Raw genomic sequence first — 20470 nt, forward strand, 5'->3', positions numbered from 1 at the left:
ATTTCACACTGTTGCTTGCTAGATACCTCAAATCCCTAGGCCCTTTTTGCACAAACTACTCTTAAGCCAGATATCCCCCACCTTATATTTATATGGCTGATTTTGGGGGAACCTAAATGCCAGGTTTACATTTATTCCATTATAGCTTTTCTGTCCACTTTCAGCCCATAATTCCAGCCTGTCAAAATATTTTGAATTGCAGTTCTGTTATCCTACATATTAGTCATCCTTCCAGCTTTGCGTCGTTGTTACAGCTGATAAATATGCCTACCTCATAGACTGGTTATGAGATTCAAATGAGGTTTTGAATTTCTATATATGAAAGTACTCAGAAAACTGTAAAGTGCTATACAAATTAAATAATCTTATTTCATATCATCAGTGATTTATTAAAATGTTGAATGATTAAACTGCAGGGGACAAAGCCCAGGCCGATGCTAGACAAATTGTCAAAATGTGAGTTGGATGAAAGTACAGCTTGGGTAGATCTAAAGATACTGAGCAACTATACTCAGTCCTTAAATATGCCTAACTCCACTACCATCCAGCTCACAGTTCTTCACTTTGGCCATAAATTCATCATGAGAATCTTTGTCAGTTGCCCTGTATTGTTAAGGTATCACTGCAGTCTGTCTTTCAAGTTATACTATCCCCAAAGTCTGGCATTACTTGTTCTTAAAAAAATCTATGGTGGGAGTTCCCATCATGGTGCAGCGGAAACAAATCCAACTGGGAACCGTGAGGTTGCAGGTTCGATCCCTGGCCTCGCTCAGTGGGTTAAGGATCCGGCGTTGCCATGAGCTGTGGTCTAGATCGCAGATGCGGCTTGGATCCCACGTTGCTGTGGCTGTGGTGTAGCCCGGCAGCTGTAGCTCTGATTAGACCCCCAGCCTGGGAACCTCCATATGCTGCGAGTGCAGCCCTAAAAAGAAAAAAACAAAACAAAACCTATGGTGGTTCTTGGTGATCATTGTTTCACTAAAAAAGAGAGGACTGAGGAGACAGACACTTAGTAAAGTTCATGGTACTTTCCATTTTATCTAGAATGGCTTGCAAGTGAAGGGAAGATACTTCAGACTTTTCAGTAATGTATCTTTCTACAAACCTGTTTTGCAGTGTTCGTGCAAGGGCTGGTGTGGGAACAAGCAGTGTGGGTGCAGGAGACAAAAGTCGGACTGTGGCATGCACTGCAGCTGTGACCCCACAAAGTGTAGGAACCGTCAGCAAGACAAGGTAGGGTCGGGGCTCTCACCCTTCACCATTCCTTCAGATCTTCCACCAGTTTCTGCCTTTTTCTTCTACCTTCCTTCCTGAAACCTGGAGTCTCCTACACAGTTCTTGCTAGCCTTTTTCCCTTTGCAAACAGAAAAAGACATTTCGCTTCTCAGTCCTTCTTCCTTGCTGCCAACCTGTCCACACAACCCCTTCAAAAACCACAGCCTTGGAAGTTCCCGTCATGGCACAGTTGTTAACAAATCCGACGAGGAACCATGAGGTTGCGGGTTTGATCCCTGGCCTCACTCAGTGCGTTAAGGATCTGGCATTGCCTTGAGCTGTGGTGTAGGTTGCAGACGTGGCTCAGATCTGGCATTGCTGTGGCTGTGGTGTAGGCTGGCGGCTGTAGCTCCAATTTGACTCCTAGCCTAGGAACCTCCATATGCCATGAGTGCGGCCCTGAAAGGACAAAAGACAAAAAAAAAAAAAAAAAGAAAAGAAAAAAAGAAACCACAGCCTTTGCCAGAAGATTCCCAGATGTGCATCTCCCCACCCCCAGCCTTGGCTGTAAAATTTTGTAGTTTCTAGGGCAAGAACAAGGAATAGGAAAACAAGCATTTACAGGCGTATAACCATGCAGGATCAAACTAGTCCAGAGGCTTAGCTGAAACTGTAAGGACCACGTGCTGAGGTAGCAGCTTCCAGGAAGGAAGTTAATCCTTCTGACATCTTGACACATTAGTTACTTAGACCTTTGCCATGGGAACCAGCTATTCCAAGGCTCTAGGAAAAGACCCACAGGAACTTGGTCTTTCTGATAGTCACTGTTAGGAGCCAAGTTAACTGTTGTTGTCCTCCTTATATTGCTCCCAAAAATAGCAAACTAGGGGAAACAAAATGTGTACTGAGAAGGGCAGCACCAGGCAGATCAGATCCCCAAACTTGACTTATGCCTAGCTCTGCCCACAGCAAAAGCTCATTCCTGCTGCTCTCTGTGGGAGACACAGTAATTCTAGCAAGACTAGTTCACTATGCATTTCTCGAACATCTACATGGGAGCAGCTTTTCCCTGGGTCTTCTATTAAAAAGATTTCTAAGATAGGTAGTCATTAGAGGACTGAAGTGACAAGTTAGAGGTCAGGCTAAGAACTATAGATGTAGCATTGTAGAAGGGCCTTTTTTTTTTGGCCGCACCCATAGCATGGGGAAGTTCCCGGGCCAGGAATCAAACCCGCACCACAGCAGCAGCAACCCAGGCTGCTGCAGTGATAACGCTGGATCCTTAACCCACCACATCACAAGGGGACTCCCTAGAAGGATCTTAAGGGTTCTCTATCCCCGTGGTTTTCTCAGTTGGGGTTCTAGAGTCCTGTAGTGGCTCCAGAGAAGTGCTTCTGGGCAGAGGAGTGTGGCCCAACTCAGACCCCATGCCAACCAAAGCAGCTTGCTCTTTGCTTGATTAGATATTGAGTTTCCTCTTAGAATTTCAGTTGTAAAACCACTGATCTAGTACAAATACTTCCATTTTACAGAGAAGGAAACTAAGGCCCAGAGATAAACTTGTAACTCGTTTATACAGCTGGTCATGGTGGCCAAGATTAGACCTCAGGCTTCCTGACTCTTAATCCAGTTCAGTTTCCATGACAACAGGCTATAATTCTAATCTAAACTCTACCACAGAGTCGCCTTGTTACCTAAGCAACTTCTCTCTCTTGGCCTCAGCTTCCTTCTCTGAAAGGAAGACTAATACAGGCAACACCCTGTGGAAATGCTAAAAAGGATAGTGCAGATTATAGATGGAAGAAAATTAATCAAAGAAGTGACCAAGGCTCCGCCTTGCTTGAAATGGTGCCACTCTGCTACCCAGCCATTTGGCTTCAGATGCTGCCATTGAGCATTATGACCTCCCTGAGCAGGGTCACCCTAAGACTTGCTTAGACTGACTGATGAGGCCCTCAGAGCTCTACGTCACTGGTTGAAGGGGAGCAGACTGATTTTGCAACTCCAGAAACTGACTTTCTAATATGCCCATCTGCTGGCTTCTCAGGAGAGCTTGGGCACTGTCGAGCGGACTCAGGATTCTGAAGGCTCCTTCAAACTGGAGGATCCCACAGAGGTGACTCCAGGATTGGCCTTCTTTAACCCTGTCTGTGCCACTCCCAACAGCAAGGTAAGTGGGCTAAGAAGGCAGATGTTTACAAATGTATTAGCTTCCATCTCTGCATTAGCGCTGATAGAGAGCTGTAAGAGAAAAGGAGGTAAAGGTACAGTCAGCTTGCTGGGAACTGGGAATCGGGCAGAGGCTAGAGTCTGATTTTCTCAACAGAGCAGTCTTGAGGGTCACCTCGTACCACGGGGAGTATGCTAAGCATTTGTAGGAGCTAGGCTGTGCTGAGCCTCTGTCTCTACCTCAGATCTAGTCATAGCTGTCTGTGCCCTTCCTAGATCCTGAAAGAGATGTGTGATGCAGAGCAGGTGCTATTAAAGAAGACGGCTTCAGCTGCCTCCTACCTTGGCCTCCCAGAGTCGAAACACATAGCAACAGAATCCCAAGAAAATAAAGCTCCAGGGAAGAAAAAGAAACGAGCTCTGGCCAGCAATACCAGCTTCTTCTCTGGCTGCTCCCCCATTGAAGAAGAGGCCCACTGAAGTTGGACTCATCATCTCTGCCCCCCGTCTGGCTTGGGAGAGGCTTTCCGGTTGCAGCCGGAAGGGGTTTTCTAATGACTCCTCTTGATTTCAGGTTTCTTGCTGTTGACAAAGGAATGGCATGTTACTGAGAGAGAGAGAGAACATTTGTTGGATGCTGGCAACTCAATCTCCGCCCTCCCCACCCCAGCCCCAGACTACTACTCTCCTCTCCAGAAGGGTGCTGAGCTACCTGCTGAAGAGAGAACCAGCTGACCTTCCTGGTGACTCATCAGGAAACAGTCCTCAGTACAATCTAGTTCTTTCTTATTCATGAGCAGTTAGAGCTATCTCCCAATGGGGACCAGGCCAAGGCTATCTTATCTCTAGGTTGTCTCAGCTTAATGGCAGAGCCTGGCCTAGGTTGGTGGCCTGGCAGATCCTTCACCCCACCTCTGGAATGAGGTTGGGATCTTTCCTGTCCTGACTTCTCTGGATTCTACCTTCAGTTGTCTCTCATGTTGCTGAGGTAAATGAAGTCTTTTTAAATGTTAATGTTAAGTAAATAAATAAATCTTAGTCCATCTGCTGTTTGGAAAGATTCTTCTGTGCTAGAGAGAGAAATATAATTCTAACTTGTGTTCCTTGGCCCCTGGAAACGCTATTCACGAGAGTCAGTGCAAGTACCCAAGCCTCACTGCCTTTTAGTAGCCCTCTGTCCCTGAGGGGAGTATGCAGCACCAAGTCGTGTGTCTTCATGTTGCTCTCTTACCTCAGGAAATCAGAATAATGCTAGCAAGGCCAGTGGCCTAACCTTCACTGTGGAGCCTGCCCAGTCTGGTCTCCACATTCAGGAGAAAGGAGCTGTATTTACTAAGTATCTCCGTGTGTTTGCCACAGTTTTACTTGCTCCCCACCAAAAATGTTCAAGGTGAATAAGTGCCCTTATTTTGCAGATGAGGAAACAGAGGTTAAGTCATTTCACTAAAGTCACAGAGTTACTGAATAATACAGCTAGGACTTGAATCCAGATCTGACACCACAGCCTCTTGTGTGACTCTAGAATGGCAGCAGTGTCTATTCCTAATGCCTTGCGGCCTGATTTGGCATCACCTGGGCATAGGAGCATACTGCTGCCCAGTCCCCAGCCAGCACAGCACTGGCTGCCTGCTTTCTCCTCTGAGAGGAAAGAGGAAGGGTATGTGCATAGCTTACTCCTCACTCTGCACCTGGGTTCTCCATCTCTGCTTAAGGTGAAGAGGGAGCCAGCCCTGGCCCTGCAGCCTTCTGGGGAGCTCACAAGCCCTGAGCTTCATATCCACATCCATTCCGAATCCCAGCCCCCACCCCCAAAAAAGCTCCCAAAGCTTCCCCCCAGAATTCAGCACACGAAAGCTAAGACTCCTCCAGAGTCCAACAGAGTCTGAGCAAAAGAAACCAAAGGACAACCTGCCTAGAGCGAAGCCTGCAGGATTCAGTGACCCGGCAGCCCTCACTGGCCTCCTGCCAGCAAGCAGCCCAGCTTCTCTTTGCATTTTAATGCGGAGGGAGCAAGGGAGCCTTTGCCATTGCCAACTAGAGCCCCTGGATACAATGGGAAGGCAGAGAAGGAGGGGGGCCAGCTCTTGGCATAAGAGAGCCAGTCTTCCTTCTTGCTGTTCCAAATCCAGTGCGTTTGGGGGGAGGGGTAGCCGAGCTTATCCCTAGAGAAGGCATCCTTTCCCACCAACACTTCGCTAGACTCCAGGCTTCATCAGGCAAAAGGTAGAGAGAGAAGATCAGTCAAGCCAGCCCCCAGTCCCTGGCCCACCCAGAGCCCTGTGCTCTAGTGCTAAGCCGACTCTACAATGTGCTGGCTATCCCTCTCCTGCTGTGTGGTTACAGCATCTTTTGTATGTGTTCATCTTCCAAAAGCCAGTGACCCTAACACTATACATTCCTCCAATGATGCTTGGAAAGAGACTGGATGCCTTGGGGTCAAGTCAGCGGGAATGATGCAAATTTCAGCACATCTTAAATGAGCATCTCCTTTCCAGGGTGATGCGGGGGGGGGGCGAAGGGGAGGGCTGCTAATGACACCCAGGCCTCACAGGGCCCATAGAGACCCCTGGTCCAGAAACAGTGAAACTGGAAGTGGCTTGCAACTCTGAGGTCTCTTCTAGATGCGCCTTGCAAAAGTCAAAGCAGGATCTCAAGAGGAAAGGGAAGCTGATGAGGCAAGGCTATCCTTCCAGGGAGCTTGAGTCTGGATGCTGGACTTACACACACACACACACACACACACACACACACACACACACACACACACACTCCTTCCCAAGGGGCTGGCTGGGCCCCTTCTCACTGCCAAGTTGCATTGCAAAGTTGTGTGGTTACCTCCCCCCAGCTTCCCGCCCGCCCACCCGTGCCCTCAGCCCTCGCCTCCCTGAGCTGGGACAAAGCCTCAGAGAGGGGAACAGGAGGAGGGACAGAGAGATGGGGAAGGCTGCACAAAGGAATTCCTCACCCCAAGCCCCCTGACCGACAGCGAGTAAAGAAGCAGTTCTGCTCGCCCTCCCCCGTCCTCCCTCCCATCTTCCCACCCTGGCCGGGCATGGGCCAAAGAGTAGCTGCAGGCCTGGGGAGAGGACCCACATAGCCTCCTGTAGGTGGCAACAGTGCCACCTGTTTGACTGGTGGGGCTGAGCCAAGGACTGGAAGAGGGAGGAGGCAGACAACTCGGAGAAGAGCTGGGAAGCTGTGCAGTGCAGAGAGCAGAGCAGAGCTGCCGCTGAGAAAAGGTGTGAGGGTTCGGGAAGGCTGGGGGCCGCAGGCGGGAGTGGTGGGGCAGAGACCGGCTCCTCCCGGCAGGGACTGGGCCCAGGGACTGAGGAGCAGCCCTGGACAGCTTCCCTGTTGGGAGTTTTCTGTCTGCTCAGATCCTCATCCATCCCACAGATAGCTCCTGGAGGGAGGTGTGATCCTGGAAGGCTGTGTCTGGGTGTAGGGGCAGGACCCATGCTGACTGAGCCCCTGATTGCAGGCTGCTACCACCCAGTCCCAGCATGGGAAGAGGCAAGGGGCCTCCCTTTGGGTTGGCTTTTTCCTGGGAGGGAGTCTCAGGGAGAGGAGAGGTTTCCTTCCCAGCCCGACCCCCAGCTCTAGCCCCCCAACTTCATGCCCTACCCCAACCCTCCTTTTCTAAGGACAGCATAGGGTAAGAAGTGCAGTTTCAGGAGCAGCCACACCCTCTCTTCCAGGGGCCCAGCCACTGTGCACCCCAAGACCCCACAGCCTCCGGCGAGCCCAGATGACAAGGCAAGAGTCATGTTCCTCAGACCACACTCCCTTTGGGTGTATCCAGAGGCCCCTTTACATACCCTAAGCCACCTAGAAACCCATTTTACTGACAGCCACTAGTGGGTACACACATTCAAATGCTGCCACAAATCTCACATCCTCTTATGGAGAATCACAACCACACACCCAGCCTAGTTTGGGAATCAGTAAGCCATCTGGGTCTCAGCATGACCCCAAAGTGCAAGGTCCAGGGATCCCCTGCCCCAAGATAACCACACCCCCATACACACCTTTGCCCTGTATTTGTTGTACTTTCACCAAAGTGACCTCAGAGGGTGGGGCCCCTGAAAGGGGGAAGGCGGGAACTGGGTTCCTGGCTGGGGTGGGGGAGATGGCTGGGCAGGAAGGGACAGGACCTGAGGTGAAAGGGCTTAAATTTTCCAGGTATGTGCGCACAGGAAAAGGGTTCCTTCAGAAGGCAGGGAGTGACCCAGGCAACCTGTTCCCCCTCAAGGCTTCCCCTTATTGGTAGTGCCCCCCTGCCCCCTGGGAGGTGGAGACAGAGAATCTTTCAGGCTGGGGCCTTGTGATGTGTACAATCTCTGAATCCATAGCAACTGGCCAACTAGCCAGCCCTCCCTCAGCCCCAGGTCAGAACTGGTGCCTCTGCTTCAGGTTACTCCTTGGTTCCTGTGGTTGAAGAATGCATCTCAGAGCTACCTGAAGCTTGGCCAGATCTGCCCCAACTTGCTAAACCCTGTTTGCCCCACCCCAGGCACTTTCTCCAGAGTCCCCACCCCAGTCAAGCACTCCATCCCCAGATAGGGATGCTGTTAAAAGGGGAGGAGTTGGAGAGAGGGTGTGTATCCTGCCCTGAGGCTGGACCTCCTGGGTGTCTAACTGACTTTCCAGGTATGCAGAAGTAAGGGAAAGAAAGACCCCGGAAACTGTCTCCTTTGCTTAACTCCTCGTCCAATCTGGCACTTGGGCCTGCCCTGTGACCTCTGTTGCCAAGCAGCAGCCCAGGCCTCTGCTCCTCCCCCCCCCAACCCCGGGCTCCTCAAATATCCTGAAAGGGAGGCTGGGATCTGTCTTCTGTCAGGATCCCTGATAGCCAAGTGTCCCTTCATTTAGACCCTCACCATGGCCGAGTCCCGCGGCTGCTGCTCTGTCTGGGCCCGCTGCCTCCACTGTCTGTATAGCTGCCACTGGAGGAAATGCCCCAAAGACAAGATACAAACCAACAAGGTGAAGTATGGGTGGGGTGGGGATGGTGGATGGAAGTCCAAGGCAGAGATCCCTGGGAAGGGATAAAAAGACCAGATGTGTTCAGAGGCAGGGGTGGGGAAAGAGAGAAAGAGGCTTTCTCTCCCCAGGAGGAAGCTCCCCTCAAATACAGGAAGAGCTGCCCACAGAGCAGAGCAGCCCCAGGCTTGGCAGGAAGCCCCCCTGAGCTGCCATCCGTTGCAGATTCAGCCGAAGTGAAGATCCGGCTATGAGCTTCTCTCCTGCCTCTTTGCAGTGCGAATGCATCTGGTTCGGCCTGCTCTTCCTCACCTTCCTCCTTTCCCTGGGCTGGCTGTACATCGGGCTCATCCTTCTCAATGACCTGCACAACTTCAATGAGTATGTCACAGACTCGCTTCCTCGGCAGACATGTCAACCTACTCCCCACCCTGGGACCCCTTGGGTGCTCAGTCATGCCCAGCCCTGGCCAGCTCTCCCCCATCCAGCCTCCCTTGAAAATCCCTCCATGAAGTCTCTCCAGTCCTTGGAGCCCCTGACCCCATGAAGGACTTCCCCTCACTCCCTTCCAGCCCTGGATCCACCCAGTCCAATTTCCCTCAGGCCACTATTACCACCCTTCCTCTACTCAGACGCCTCCCTCTCTCCTCCCACAGATTCCTGTTCCAGCACTGGGGACACTGGATGGACTGGTCCCCAGCATTCCTGCTGGTCATCTCTCTCCTGGTCACGTATGCATCTGTGCTCTTGGTGGGTCCGGGGGCAGCTGCCCTAACTCCCCAACAGCCCTTCTTCCTTCCTGCTCAGCTCTACCCTCTCACCTGGGCCACCAAGGGGAGGGTTGGAGGGAGGCGTTGGCCTGCATAGCCCATTCAGTGACCCCTCTTGGCACCTTATGACTCCTACCACCTCTGCCCCCAGCTCCTGGCCCTGCTCCTGTGGCTCTGTGGCCAGCCTCTGCATCTGCACCCCGTCCACAAGGTAGAGTCTGAACGGGAGTGAGCAGGAGAAGGGCACCCTGGGCCCAGTGCTTGGCCAACTATTCTATTCCCAGGCACAGCTCAGGACCTAAAGCCCAGATTGAGTGTGTGTTGAGTGAAAGGAGGACAGTAGATGAATCAGGGGAAGGTTACAGCCCTGTTTTCATAGAGTGAGGGGCAGCCTCGGTAGCCAGGAGCCCAGGTTGACAGAGAGAGCCCCGCCCATCCATGGCCCTCTAGGTGCTGCTGCTCCTCATTATACTTCTCGTGGCTGCTGGTCTTGTGGGACTGGAGGTCCAATGGCGGCAAGAGTGGCATAGCTTACGTCTGTCACTGCAGGTGAGTCACTGGGGGGAACCTTCGCCTGTGGCCAACCCCCGGACACAGCTTGCTCCCTAGTGCCCCAAGAGGCCAGGTAGTTCTCAACTCCAAAAGTCAGGTCCCAGGAGGAAAGGGGGAGGGGTTCGAGGGAGAAGAGCCCTCTTCACCAGCTCTTGTCCACAGGCCACAGCCCCATTCCTTCATATTGGAGCAGTTGCTGGCATCACCCTCCTGGCCTGGCCTGTGGCTGATACCTTCTACCGTATCCACCAAAGAGGTGACAACTCCACCCTTCCACACGACCTTGTTGACCATCACTGCTTCTGCCCCCTGCCACCCCGTTTCCTGCACCTGCACTCTGCTTTCTGCCCCCAACACCCACCACTGTTCTTTCCCCATAGCCTGCCACCCAACTCCCCGCTCCCCCACAGGTCCCAAGTTTCTACTACTGCTCCTATTTTTCGGAGTTTCCCTGGCCATCTACCTGGTGCCCCTCTGCATCTCCTCAGCCTGTATCATGGAACCCAAAGACTTACCTCCCAAGCCTGAGCTGATGGGACACCGAGGGGCCCCCATGGTGAGTGTTTGGCAGAATGCTGGCAGGGCAGGGAGGGTCTGCTCCTCCAGGCTGCTTTGGCCAGGCCTGTGGGTTCCCAGGCTCCCACACTTCCTGGCTACCTCCTCACCTTTCCCAGCTGGCCCCCGAGAACACCCTGATGTCCCTGCGGAAAACAGCTGAATGTGGAGCTGTTGTATTTGAGACCGATGTGATGATCAGGTGAGGGAACCCGGGCCCCGCCTCCACCCGAGGGACACAGCAAGGGAGCTCCAGACGTAATGGCCAGCCCCAGAGCTTGGCCCGCGCTGACACCTCTTGTGCCTTCAGCTCCGATGGGATTCCCTTCCTCATGCATGATGAGCGCCTGACCAGGACCACAGATGTGGTCTCTGTGTTCCCAGACCGAGTCAACAACCACAGCAGCGACTTCTCCTGGGCTGAACTGAAGAGACTCAATGCCGGGTCCTGGTTCCTACAGGTGAGGACAGCCTTCCTTCCAGAAGAGGCAGCCACATGCAGGGGCACTTGGGGGCAGAGTTCATTCATTGATAAGCGTCTGCTGAGCCCTGTGCTGGGTGATAGGTGTACAGTCTCTGCCCTCAAGTCATTCCCTCCTAGGAAGGAAGAGAGCCTAGGCAATGGGCTATCAAACCTCAAGGGGAAACAAGGTCTTTCCTGGGTAGAGAGGAGAGAGAGGTCACTGTTGGGCAGGGTGGGTGTAGGAGAGGCTCAGGAGTGGTTTCACAGGCAAGGACGCCTGAGCAGCATATGAAATGAGAGTGCTTTTAAAGATGGGCAAGGCAGGGAACAAGAATTCTGGTCAGAGGGAAGAGTGTGTGTAAAGCCTGAAGTACGAAGAAGTGTTTCCAGGGAACAAAAAGTGACTCCATGAGAACAGACTTGCAGTTGCCAAGGGGGAAGGGGAGGGAGTGGAATGGACTGGGAATTTAGGGTTGATAGATGCAAGCTATTGCCTTTGGAATGGATAAGCAACGAGATCCTGCTATATATAGCACTGGGAACTATATCTAGTCACTTGTGATGGAGGATGACAATGTGAGGAAAAGAATGTATATATGTGTGTGTGACTGGGTCACCTTGCTGTACAGTAGAAAATTGACAGAACACTGTAAACCAGCTATACTGGAAAAAATGGAAATCATTTAAAATGAAAAATAAATAAATAAGGTAAAACAGAAAAAAAAGTAGCTCCATGCAAGTGTGAGATAAAATGCGTGGGATTCATGGGAGATGAGATTGGCAAAGGGAGTAGAGGCTTGGTCTCCAGGGCTTTGAATGCCAAGCCCAGAAGTGTGGACTTCAATCCAGCAGATGATGGAAAATATTTAAAAGGACATGATTTTTTATTTCCTCTTTTCTTGATTACCAAAGTAATACAAGTTCCCTGTCAAAACAGAAAAAGGTAAAACAGGAGTTCCCTGGTAGCCTAGTGGGTTAAGGATCTGGCGGTGTCACTGCCATGGTTCTGGTTACAGCTGTGGCGTAGGTTCAATCCCTGGCCCGAGAACTTCTGCATGCTGTGGGTGTAGACAAAAAAAAAAAAAAAAAAAAAAAAGCAAAACATCAGAGAAATAACCTAAAATTGAAAAAGCTCCTCAGTTGGGTACACAGATTGAGTGATTAAGACATATGTCTGGGTTTGAATCTTGGCTTCACCACGCCCTAGCTGTGTGAGTCTAGGCAACATTCCCTAGGGTCTCTGTGCTTCATTTTTCTCATCTACAAGATGGGAATAATAACAGTACCTACCTTGTAGAAATATTGGAAGGATTAAATAAATTAATACACACATGAAGGGCTTCTAATGCTGCCGGCATGTAGTAAACACTTAATAAGTGTTAGATAGCTCACTTTTTCCATGTCAGTGATTAGGAGGTAAGGTCATTTGTTGATTGCAAAGGGAGGAGAAGAGAGTGGCAGATGTTCGGAAGAGCCACCAGGAGGAATGGGAGAAGGAGCAAATCAAGAACAAGTAAAAGGAGGGCTAAGTGGCACTGAGAGCAAAATATAGGACTACAATGCCAATAGCCCACATGTGTGCTCTGCACTCCACCCCCAAGTCTAGGAGTAGAGGAGGCAGACAGTTGTATAATTGAATCAGAGTTTGGGGTTTGTAGGGAAGGTGGAGCAGGAAAGGAGTTGAGGGGGACATGGAAAAGTAGATCAAGCTGTGGATGGGCCGTGGATAGGGGATAAAGGTGTGGCCAGAAATGGGCTGATGGATCAGGAGGAAAGCAAGGGATCAAGATCCCAGATGTGGGAGTTCCTGTTGTGGCTCAGTGGCTAACAACCCCTACTAGGATCCATGAGGATAAGGGTTTGATCCCTGGCCCCACTCAGTGGGTTAAGGATCCGGCGTAGCCATGAGCTGTGGTGTAGGTCGCAGACGCAGCTCAGATCCTGTGTTGCTGTGGCTGTGGCTGTGGCCCCACAGCTACAGCTCCGATTCAGCCCCTAGCCTGGGAACCTCCATATGCCGCAGGCGCGGCACTAAAAAAGACAAAAGACATTAAAAAAAAAATCCCAGATGTCTCCACAAGATAAAATAGAAAGTGTCGTGAGAGTGAGGAAGTTAGGAAACTGGGAGGGTAGAAGGTTAGGGTCAGAGTAAGGTGCCAGAGTGTCTTAGAAAAGGCCACAGTTTGGAGAAAGGAAAAACCCTGGCTCAGCAGTGGGCCAAAGCTGCACCAAATTGGTGAGGAGATGATGAGTGATGACAGTGATGATGGGGGGTTGGCCTGGAGGCGTCTCATCTTGAAATAATCTTCCTGTTCTTACAGAGGCAACCCTTCTGGGGGGCTAAGCCGCTGTCAGGCCCTGATCAGAAAGAGGCTGAGAATCAGACTGTGCCAACACTAGATGAGCTGCTGAAGGAAGCTGCAGTCCTCAACCTTTCCATCATGTTTGATCTCCGCCGCCCTCCACGAAACCACACATACCATGACGTTTTTGTGAACCAGACATTGGAGACTGTGCTGAATTCAGGGGTGCCCCAAGCCATGGTGATGTTGCCAGGACCCCAAGTATCCCATCTTGCCCCCTCGCCTGCCTTTTCTAGGCCATGGTGTTAATGCTGAGACTTCCATCCACCCTAGAGCCCCACCCCAGCTCATGTACCCCATCAAAGTTCTTCACCCCTGCCCCCACCCCTGAAAACCTCAGAGTTTCCCCAGCTTCACGCCCATCCTCCCTGAACCACAGGTCCTTTGGCTACCAGATGAAGATCGGGCTCATGTCCAGCAACAGGCCCCCCAAATGCGCCAGATATATGGACATCTGGGAGGCAACAGCACTGAGAGGCCCCAGTTTCTCAACCTCCCCTATCAAGACCTGCCACTGTTGGATATCAAGTGAGTGCCAGATAAAAGGAGGCAATGGGATCACATGAGGCTTAATGGTGAGGAGGAACCAATGCTGGGAGGGCAAAGGCCATTCATCATTCATTCAGATGACATTTATTGAACACCTAAGTGTCAGGAACTATTTATTGCAGGCTTTGGGTGTACTAGTGAAAGAGACAGACAGTAAACCACTGCACAAAATATGTGTATATTGGACGTTGATAAGAGATCTGAAGACAGGAGTTCCCACTGTAGCTCAGTGGTAACAAACCCGACTAGTATCCATGAGGACACGGGTTTGATCTCTGACCTTGCTCATTGAGTCAAGGATCCATTGTTGCTGTGAGCTTGGTTTAGGTCACAGACGCGGCTCAGATCCCACGCTGCTGTGGCTGTGGCCTGGCCCTGGGCTCCCTTCACACAGGCATAATGCCCAGAAGGCAGGAGGAGTTTTGCTCTCCTTGAAGCTGTGGCATAGGCTGGCAGCTGCAGCTCCAATTTGATCCCTAACCTGGGAATTTCCATATGCCTCGGGTGCATCCCTAAAATAAAAGCGCGAGAGAGATCTGAAGACAATAAAATGGGGAGATGTAGTAGAGATTGGGGTTGGGAGGGAGGGGCCACAGTAGGGAGAGTGGTTAAAGAGGTAGCATCTGGGCTGAGACCTGACAGGTCACAAAGAGGTAACAATGGGAAGAGTTACAGAAGAGCAGGAATAGCAGCCTTGTGAGCCAGGGGAAGGCAAGGCTGGAGAGGTAGGCAGGGGCCAAATTGGGTAGGATTTTGCAGGCCACTAGAAGCTTTTATTCTACAGCAGAGATAAGTGCAAGAGAAGATGGGTCCAGGGGCAAGAGAGAGCCCCAGATGTGAGCTGGGCCCCAGAAGCTGACTCATCCAGGAAATACGATAGACTTTAAAATATGCGATCACCAAGGTCTCTTATAATATCCCTGTAGTCAGATAGAAAAAAAAATGTAGCCTGAACGATAGCCTAGTTATCATAAGTATTCCAAGGGCCTTTCCCCAAGTTGTCACCATGAAGGAGACATGACATCAGGTTTGGCCCTCCCCTTAGTCTTGTCCTGGTCCACATCAACTGCTGATCATGTTTCCAAAAGGGGTGAGAATTGGTAATTAATACAATGATGGGGAAATGGAGGGCCTGAAAGATCTAAGCACGCTAAGATAATGGGCCAAATGTACCAAGATGAAATGCTCCAGAGAACAAGTAAAGACTTATATTTGGGGTGCAAAAGCAGCTCAACTGCAGAAAAACAAGAGAGGGAAACACTGGCATTGGTAGGAACATGTGTTGAAAAGACCAGGGCTTGGAGTTCTAGTTGTGGCTCAGCAGGTTAAGGACTCGACATTGTCTCTGTGAGGATGTGGGCTCGATCCATGGCCTTGCTCAGTGGGTAAAGGATCCAGCATTGCTGCAAGCTGCAGCATAGGTCGCAGGTGCAGCTCAGATCTGGTGCTGCTCTGGTGTGGCATAGGGTGGCAGCTGCAGCTCCAATTCGACCCCTAGTCTGGGAACTTTCATATGCCCTAAGTGGGCCAGGAAAAAAAAAAAAAAACAAAAAACAGACCAGGGCTTTGATTGAACAGTGTGCAAAATGAATGAGTCATCAGCATCACATGACACTGCCAACAACTAGCCTGGCCCTGGGCTCCCTTCACACAGGCATAACGCCCAGAAGGCAGGAGTTTTGCTCTCCTTGAAACTGCTCCCAACCTACCTGGGATAGCATGTTCAGATGCAGGCTCCATACTTCCAAAAGAATGTTGCTAAATTAGAGTAAATCAGATTAGACAGGTTTGTGTGGTGAAGGGACCCCACCCCTGGCTAAAGTGACTGAGGCTTTTGGGTCTGGAGAAGAGAAGACTCAGGGGAAGGTGGTCACTGTTCCTCAGACCTCTGAAGGAAGGTCATGGGACCAAGAGGAGAGACACATTCGTGTGATCCCAGACAGCAAAGCTAGGTGGAATCCACCAGGTGACAGAGTTGATCAGGGGCTGCTATGCAAAGGCAGAATGGATGGCTCTGGGGCAGTGACACTGTAGATTCAGGCACAGAGAGGGGCTGCCACCCTCCCATGCCTCGGGCCTCATGATTCTGAATGTTCCCTATTTCTCTTTCCACCCTCCCCACCTCTCCACAGGGCACTGCACCAAGATAACGTCTCAGTGAACCTATTTGTAGTGAACAAGCCCTGGCTCTTCTCCCTACTCTGGTGTGCCGGGGTGGATTCAGTCACCACCAACGACTGCCAGCTGCTGCAGCAGATGCATTACCCCATCTGGCTTATTGTAAGGGCTTTGGGACTGTCACCCCTCCTCCTCTTTTCCCATCCCTGCTTCTCCTTAACCCTGGCCCTCTCTTCCGTACTTATCCACCCCCATACACACACACATACTACCTGTATATGCATATGGGTGGCCCTGGCCACTGACAAGGGCCTTTTTCTATTCCCACAGCCCCCGCAAACCTACCTAATGGTGTGGATTGTTACCAATTGTGTCTCTATCCTACTGCTTTTGTGGACTTTCCTCCTCCAACGGTGAGTGCTTTGTGCCTCAGCTTTCTGGGTCTTTATTCTCCCTAGGGTCCTGGTGATGGAGCTGATTCAGACTAATATATGCTGCCCGGGCCTTGGAGTTTGGTCTCTTTGGTTCCTTGAAGATTCTTAGGTCCTTCCTTATACACAAAATTGCCTTGAACCTGGGAAAGGCAGTTTGGGGGAACTCAAGTTCAAAAGGTCATACTTGGGGAGTTCCCTGGTGGCTCAGTGGGTTAAGGACCCGGCGTTATCACTGCTGTGGCATGGATAGGTTTGATCCCTGGCCCTGGAACTTCCACATACCATGGGGAAAAAAAGTCGTGTTTGAACCTGGCTGAACTCACAATGGGAAGCTTTTCTCCCTATAGGAGATGTGCTAAGGAGAGAGAACGAACTGGTAAGAACTTTCTCCCCTCAATTCATTTTTCTCCTCCTCTAGCCTTCCGCTCGCTCATTTCCTGTATGTCCCCCTCCTTTTCCTCTTCAGGCTTAGAAACAGCAGTGCTGCTCACCAGGATCAACAATTTCATAATGGAGTGAATCCCCTGCCCCGGGCCCATGCCAACCAGAATCTGTGGCCTGTGCGTTGGTCAACAGGAAGGAAGGAATGGCTGAGGTGGAATGTTGGTGGGGCTGGGCTGGGTTGAACTTTCCCAAAAGGAAGTTTTGAACTATGAGGGCCCTCTGCCCAGATGGTGGGCATGCCCCAAGCTTCCATGGAATCTGTTCCCCTTGGGGTTTTGACCTGAGGTGGTTAGGCAGACACCAAGTCATGAGAAGTTCCTCCCCAAACGAGACTAGAACAGAGGAAGGGACAAGGAGATTGCCCAGATAATGTTTCAGATCTGCGTGCATGCGTTCTTGTGCAGAAGGCACAGGGTGTCAGGGATGGGACAGCTTGGAACCATGACTGAAGGAGATGACAAAATGACCTTTCCTGGAGAACCATCAGATGATGGAGACATCGCCATTCACTGTCTCCCCTGACATAATGCAATTTATCTGCATTCCTGCCTAGAAGCTGGGGGCTAAAGAGCCCATCTAGCCATGTAATTCTGTGTCTACAGGTGGCCTCTTGCTGTGCACAGTCTTTTCTTCAAGACATTGATTCCTGAATCATATTGGTTAATGCTATTCAATGAATTTAATGCCTATTTGGCACAGTTTAATATTTTCAGCGCTGGAGCTGGGTTGAGGATGCACCTTCCATCTAGGGTTGCATATGACATGATACTGAGGGATCGTCATGGGGAGAATCGTGGGTTGGAGGTGTCAAGAGGACCACCCAGGGCAAAGAAGGGCTTCAAGTGAGAAGCAGGAGCGCAGCCTCCACTGGGGCGTTCCGGGCCGCTCAGGCACGCTGTGCAGAGTTGCGCTGTAGCTCCACCTTGCGGTCACCTGCCCCAAGAGGAGGGCCGCGCCGGTCTTCACCCGTGACGTATTTGTTGAATGCCACCTGTTTCCCGTGCCGGTTGGGGACCTGTGTCCTTGACTCTGGACCCCAAGGGCATGACCCGATTTGCACAAATTTTCGCTTTTCTGGGCCGCGCACAGGGTCTGGCCGCCAGGCCTACCTTCTCCTCGAGGAGCAAGTTCCCCGGTGTGTTTGCTGCACCTGAGTCCCCGGGCTAAACAGTTAAGGTTTACCGTCGTGGAGCGGATGTAGAGTCCTGTAGGGGCGGGGCTAAGGCAAACACGAGGACAGGAGGGGGCTCTGTGACTGACTCTTCAGTCTCCCACTGCACCCACATTTCGCCCCGGTTCATGTTTCCACACGAAGGGAAATAGAACCAAGAGTCTGATGAGGTCAAGAGGTTTGTCTCTCCTCTCTTGCCAGATTGGGACGCGGGGTGGCACCGGCACCTAGGGACAAGATCTTCCGGGGGGGGGGGGGAGGTGCAGAGCTGCCCCGGGAACTACAATTCCCAGGATGGCCCTGTACACTTCCGGTCTCAGGATGGACCGAAGCGAGTTTGAATTTGTGTTCCCGCCCCCTCTTATTCCTGGACCCCGCCCCTTCCTTTCTCTCTCAGCCCCACCCCCGCCATGCACACACATGCACACATATTCACAGGCCGCCGTCCACCCCAACATACCTGGCCTGCAGCTGGCTCGGTGGGCGGGGGCACCGACGTGCGACGGACAGGGAGGCAGGAGGAGCGCCCGGAGCCCCCGCCGCGACCGCTGCCTGGTCCTGGTCTTCTCAGAGGTCCACGCCGCCTTGGACCACCTCTTCCACACACCACGTTTTCAAGCTGCATTTCCATAGTTTACCCCGTTCCCGATCCCGCCCCTCAGACCGACTGCCGGCCTCAGCTCTGGGGTGCCCAGCCTGTCAGGTACTGCCGGGCTCTCGCCTCTCAGCATGGATCTCCCCCCCGCCACCCTACCCCCACCCCCACCCCGCATCCCTATTCTTCTGTCCCCTCCCAGTCGCCCAGCCTTGCAGCCCTGCAGCCTCTTCCCCTCCCCTTCCGAGCTGACCCTGGCCACCTCCAGGGTCTCCAACCCCCTGCAGCTTCGACCTCTCAGCTCCCAGGCTCACAGCTGCAGTCCTCTAAGCTTCGAGTCCAGACTTTCGGCAAAATGCACCAAGTCCTTGCCCCTAGCCCCTAGCTTGAGCCTTGAGCCTGCCACCACGCATCCTTCCCCTCTTTCCAGGAGGACTGGACAGCTATGGCGCACTTAACCTCTGTGGGGGCCCTGGACTGGAGACTGAGAATGACAAAAATTTGAGGGCGGAGGGCCAAGGGGAGCTACTCATTGGGGTTCGGATGCAGTTGCTCTCCGTTATTTTTAGATGCTGACTCACAGCTTCTGGCATCCGGGTTTGGGGCTAGCAGGCTGGGCTAGGGGGCTATTAATAGAGCTGAAGCACAGCTCCGACCCAGTTCAGTTTAGAAGCATACCCGGAACAAGGAGCCTCGGCCTGCTAGGGTGCTCTGTGGAGATGTTCTGGACTGGGGCAATGGCTGAAAAAGGACCTCTCTGGCTGCCAGTACCTCAGCCTGGTATCTCTACCATGGAACTCTTGAGGGAAAACCCAGGAGGAAACTCTGGGCACAGCTCTCCCCTAAGCTTGCCATGGCTTGAGGCTCTGCCACAACGATGCTCCTACTGTACTATCTAAGAGTGAAGAGTCCCAAGTGGAGGGATTACTGTGCCCACGGCTTTGGCCTGCTTGGACCTACTTCTGGGTCAGAATGCTAGGTTACGGAGTTCCCGTCGTGGCGCAGTGGTTAACGAATCCGACTAGGAACCATGAGGTTGCGGGTTCGGTCCCTGCTCCTTGCTCAGTGGATTAACGATCCGGCGTTGCCGTGAGCTGTGGTGTAGGTCGCAGACGCGGCTCGGATCCCACGTTGCTGTGGCTCTGGCGTAGGCCGGTGGCTACAGCTCCGATTCAACCCCTAGCCTGGGAACCTCCATATGCCGCGGGAGCGGCCCAAGAAATAGCAACAACAGCAACAACAACAGCAACAGACAAAAAGACAAAAGACAAAAAAAAAAAAAAAAAAGAATGCTAGGTTACTAAGAGGAAAAGCTGTGGATTTCTAGTTGCCAAAGGCCCTTGTAAGGATTGTGTGCCTCAGCATGGTCCTAACAGAGGGGGCACAGAGTGGAGAGAATTTGCCAGCCCCAATCCAGACATAGCCCTAGGAAGTTGCCAAACTGTTACCACCCTCCCATTCTTTCTGTTTCTTTCCCTCTTGTTGGGCTCTGTCCCTATTCACAGTAGTCAACAGACCTCAGGATCTCTCCCTACTCCATAGAGAAATCTAATTCCGGAAAGCCACGGAAAAACTTGTCTCCACCACTTGTCATTCCCATGATGCCCGCTTTATTTTAATGGGCTAAAGTAGGAGTTCCCTCAGCCATACATTGGGAATAGTAGGGAAATCTTGATACCTTATTAGACTAATCACCAAAATTATTTCCCCCTGCACCCAATGTGCTAGAATTCCCATCCACCAAGGATGCACACCCACAGCAATGCCCCTTACTTGCAAACCAGAAACTTTGGCCTTCAGCAACCCCAGTCTCTGGCTCCCAGGTAAAACTGGAGGGTGTTTGGGCTAGAGTGATTATTTCTCCACACAAAAAGATTGGGACCACCCAATGAAGCAGTATTTTCAAGAATGAGCCCAGATTATCAGACAGCAGCGGCCATCTGCCACTACCTCATCAGTTTGCTAAGGGTGCTGAAGAGGTGGTGGATGGGTGTGCAAATAGTCTGCCTGCTCCCAAATCCCTTCTCTGGCTCCTGGGTTGCTTCAGTGTCCAGGCAGGCCTCCCGGTTGCCTAGCAACCACTGCTGCC

General features: G+C 51.8%; 2 protein-coding genes and 1 long non-coding RNA gene across 5 annotated transcripts in view; 2 read left to right on the top strand and 1 right to left on the bottom strand.

Moving 5' to 3' along the window:
- Positions 1-4432, top strand: part of KIF4A (kinesin family member 4A) — a 128108-nt gene extending 123676 nt beyond the window's left edge. For both annotated transcript variants that reach the window (XM_003360353.4, XM_005657819.3), the window contains exons 29-31: positions 1117-1233; positions 3263-3385; positions 3661-4432. In XM_003360353.4, coding sequence (XP_003360401.1) covers positions 1117-1233; positions 3263-3385; positions 3661-3864 — 444 coding nt within the window. In that variant the 3' untranslated portion in view covers positions 3865-4432. The remainder of the gene's footprint in view (positions 1-1116; positions 1234-3262; positions 3386-3660) is intronic.
- GDPD2 (glycerophosphodiester phosphodiesterase domain containing 2) lies at positions 6302-17271 on the top strand. 2 transcript variants are annotated; one of them, XM_003135152.4, is made up of 16 exons: positions 6302-6623; positions 8257-8370; positions 8645-8748; positions 9024-9117; positions 9289-9348; positions 9588-9686; positions 9852-9945; positions 10100-10245; positions 10364-10446; positions 10555-10705; positions 13029-13250; positions 13450-13598; positions 15752-15899; positions 16068-16150; positions 16519-16547; positions 16638-17271. In XM_003135152.4, the coding sequence occupies exons 2-16, from the start codon at positions 8266-8268 to the stop codon at positions 16688-16690; spliced, it is 1620 nt and encodes a 539-aa protein (XP_003135200.1). In that variant the 5' UTR covers positions 6302-6623; positions 8257-8265; the 3' UTR covers positions 16691-17271. The 2 variants fall into 2 exon arrangements, with proteins under 2 accessions (XP_003135200.1, XP_020935812.1); XM_021080153.1 differs by having other exon boundaries at positions 6311-6623; positions 15752-16150; positions 16638-17266.
- LOC106508233 lies at positions 16162-19429 on the bottom strand. Its single transcript, XR_001304940.2, has 3 exons — positions 18247-19429; positions 17725-17834; positions 16162-16311 (listed from the first exon to the last, which is right to left on the bottom strand). It is a non-coding gene; the product is annotated as an uncharacterized LOC106508233 (long non-coding RNA).

Source organism: Sus scrofa, chromosome X, assembly GCF_000003025.6.
Source record: "Sus scrofa isolate TJ Tabasco breed Duroc chromosome X, Sscrofa11.1, whole genome shotgun sequence".
In the NCBI taxonomy this organism is placed as follows: domain Eukaryota; kingdom Metazoa; phylum Chordata; class Mammalia; order Artiodactyla; family Suidae; genus Sus; species Sus scrofa.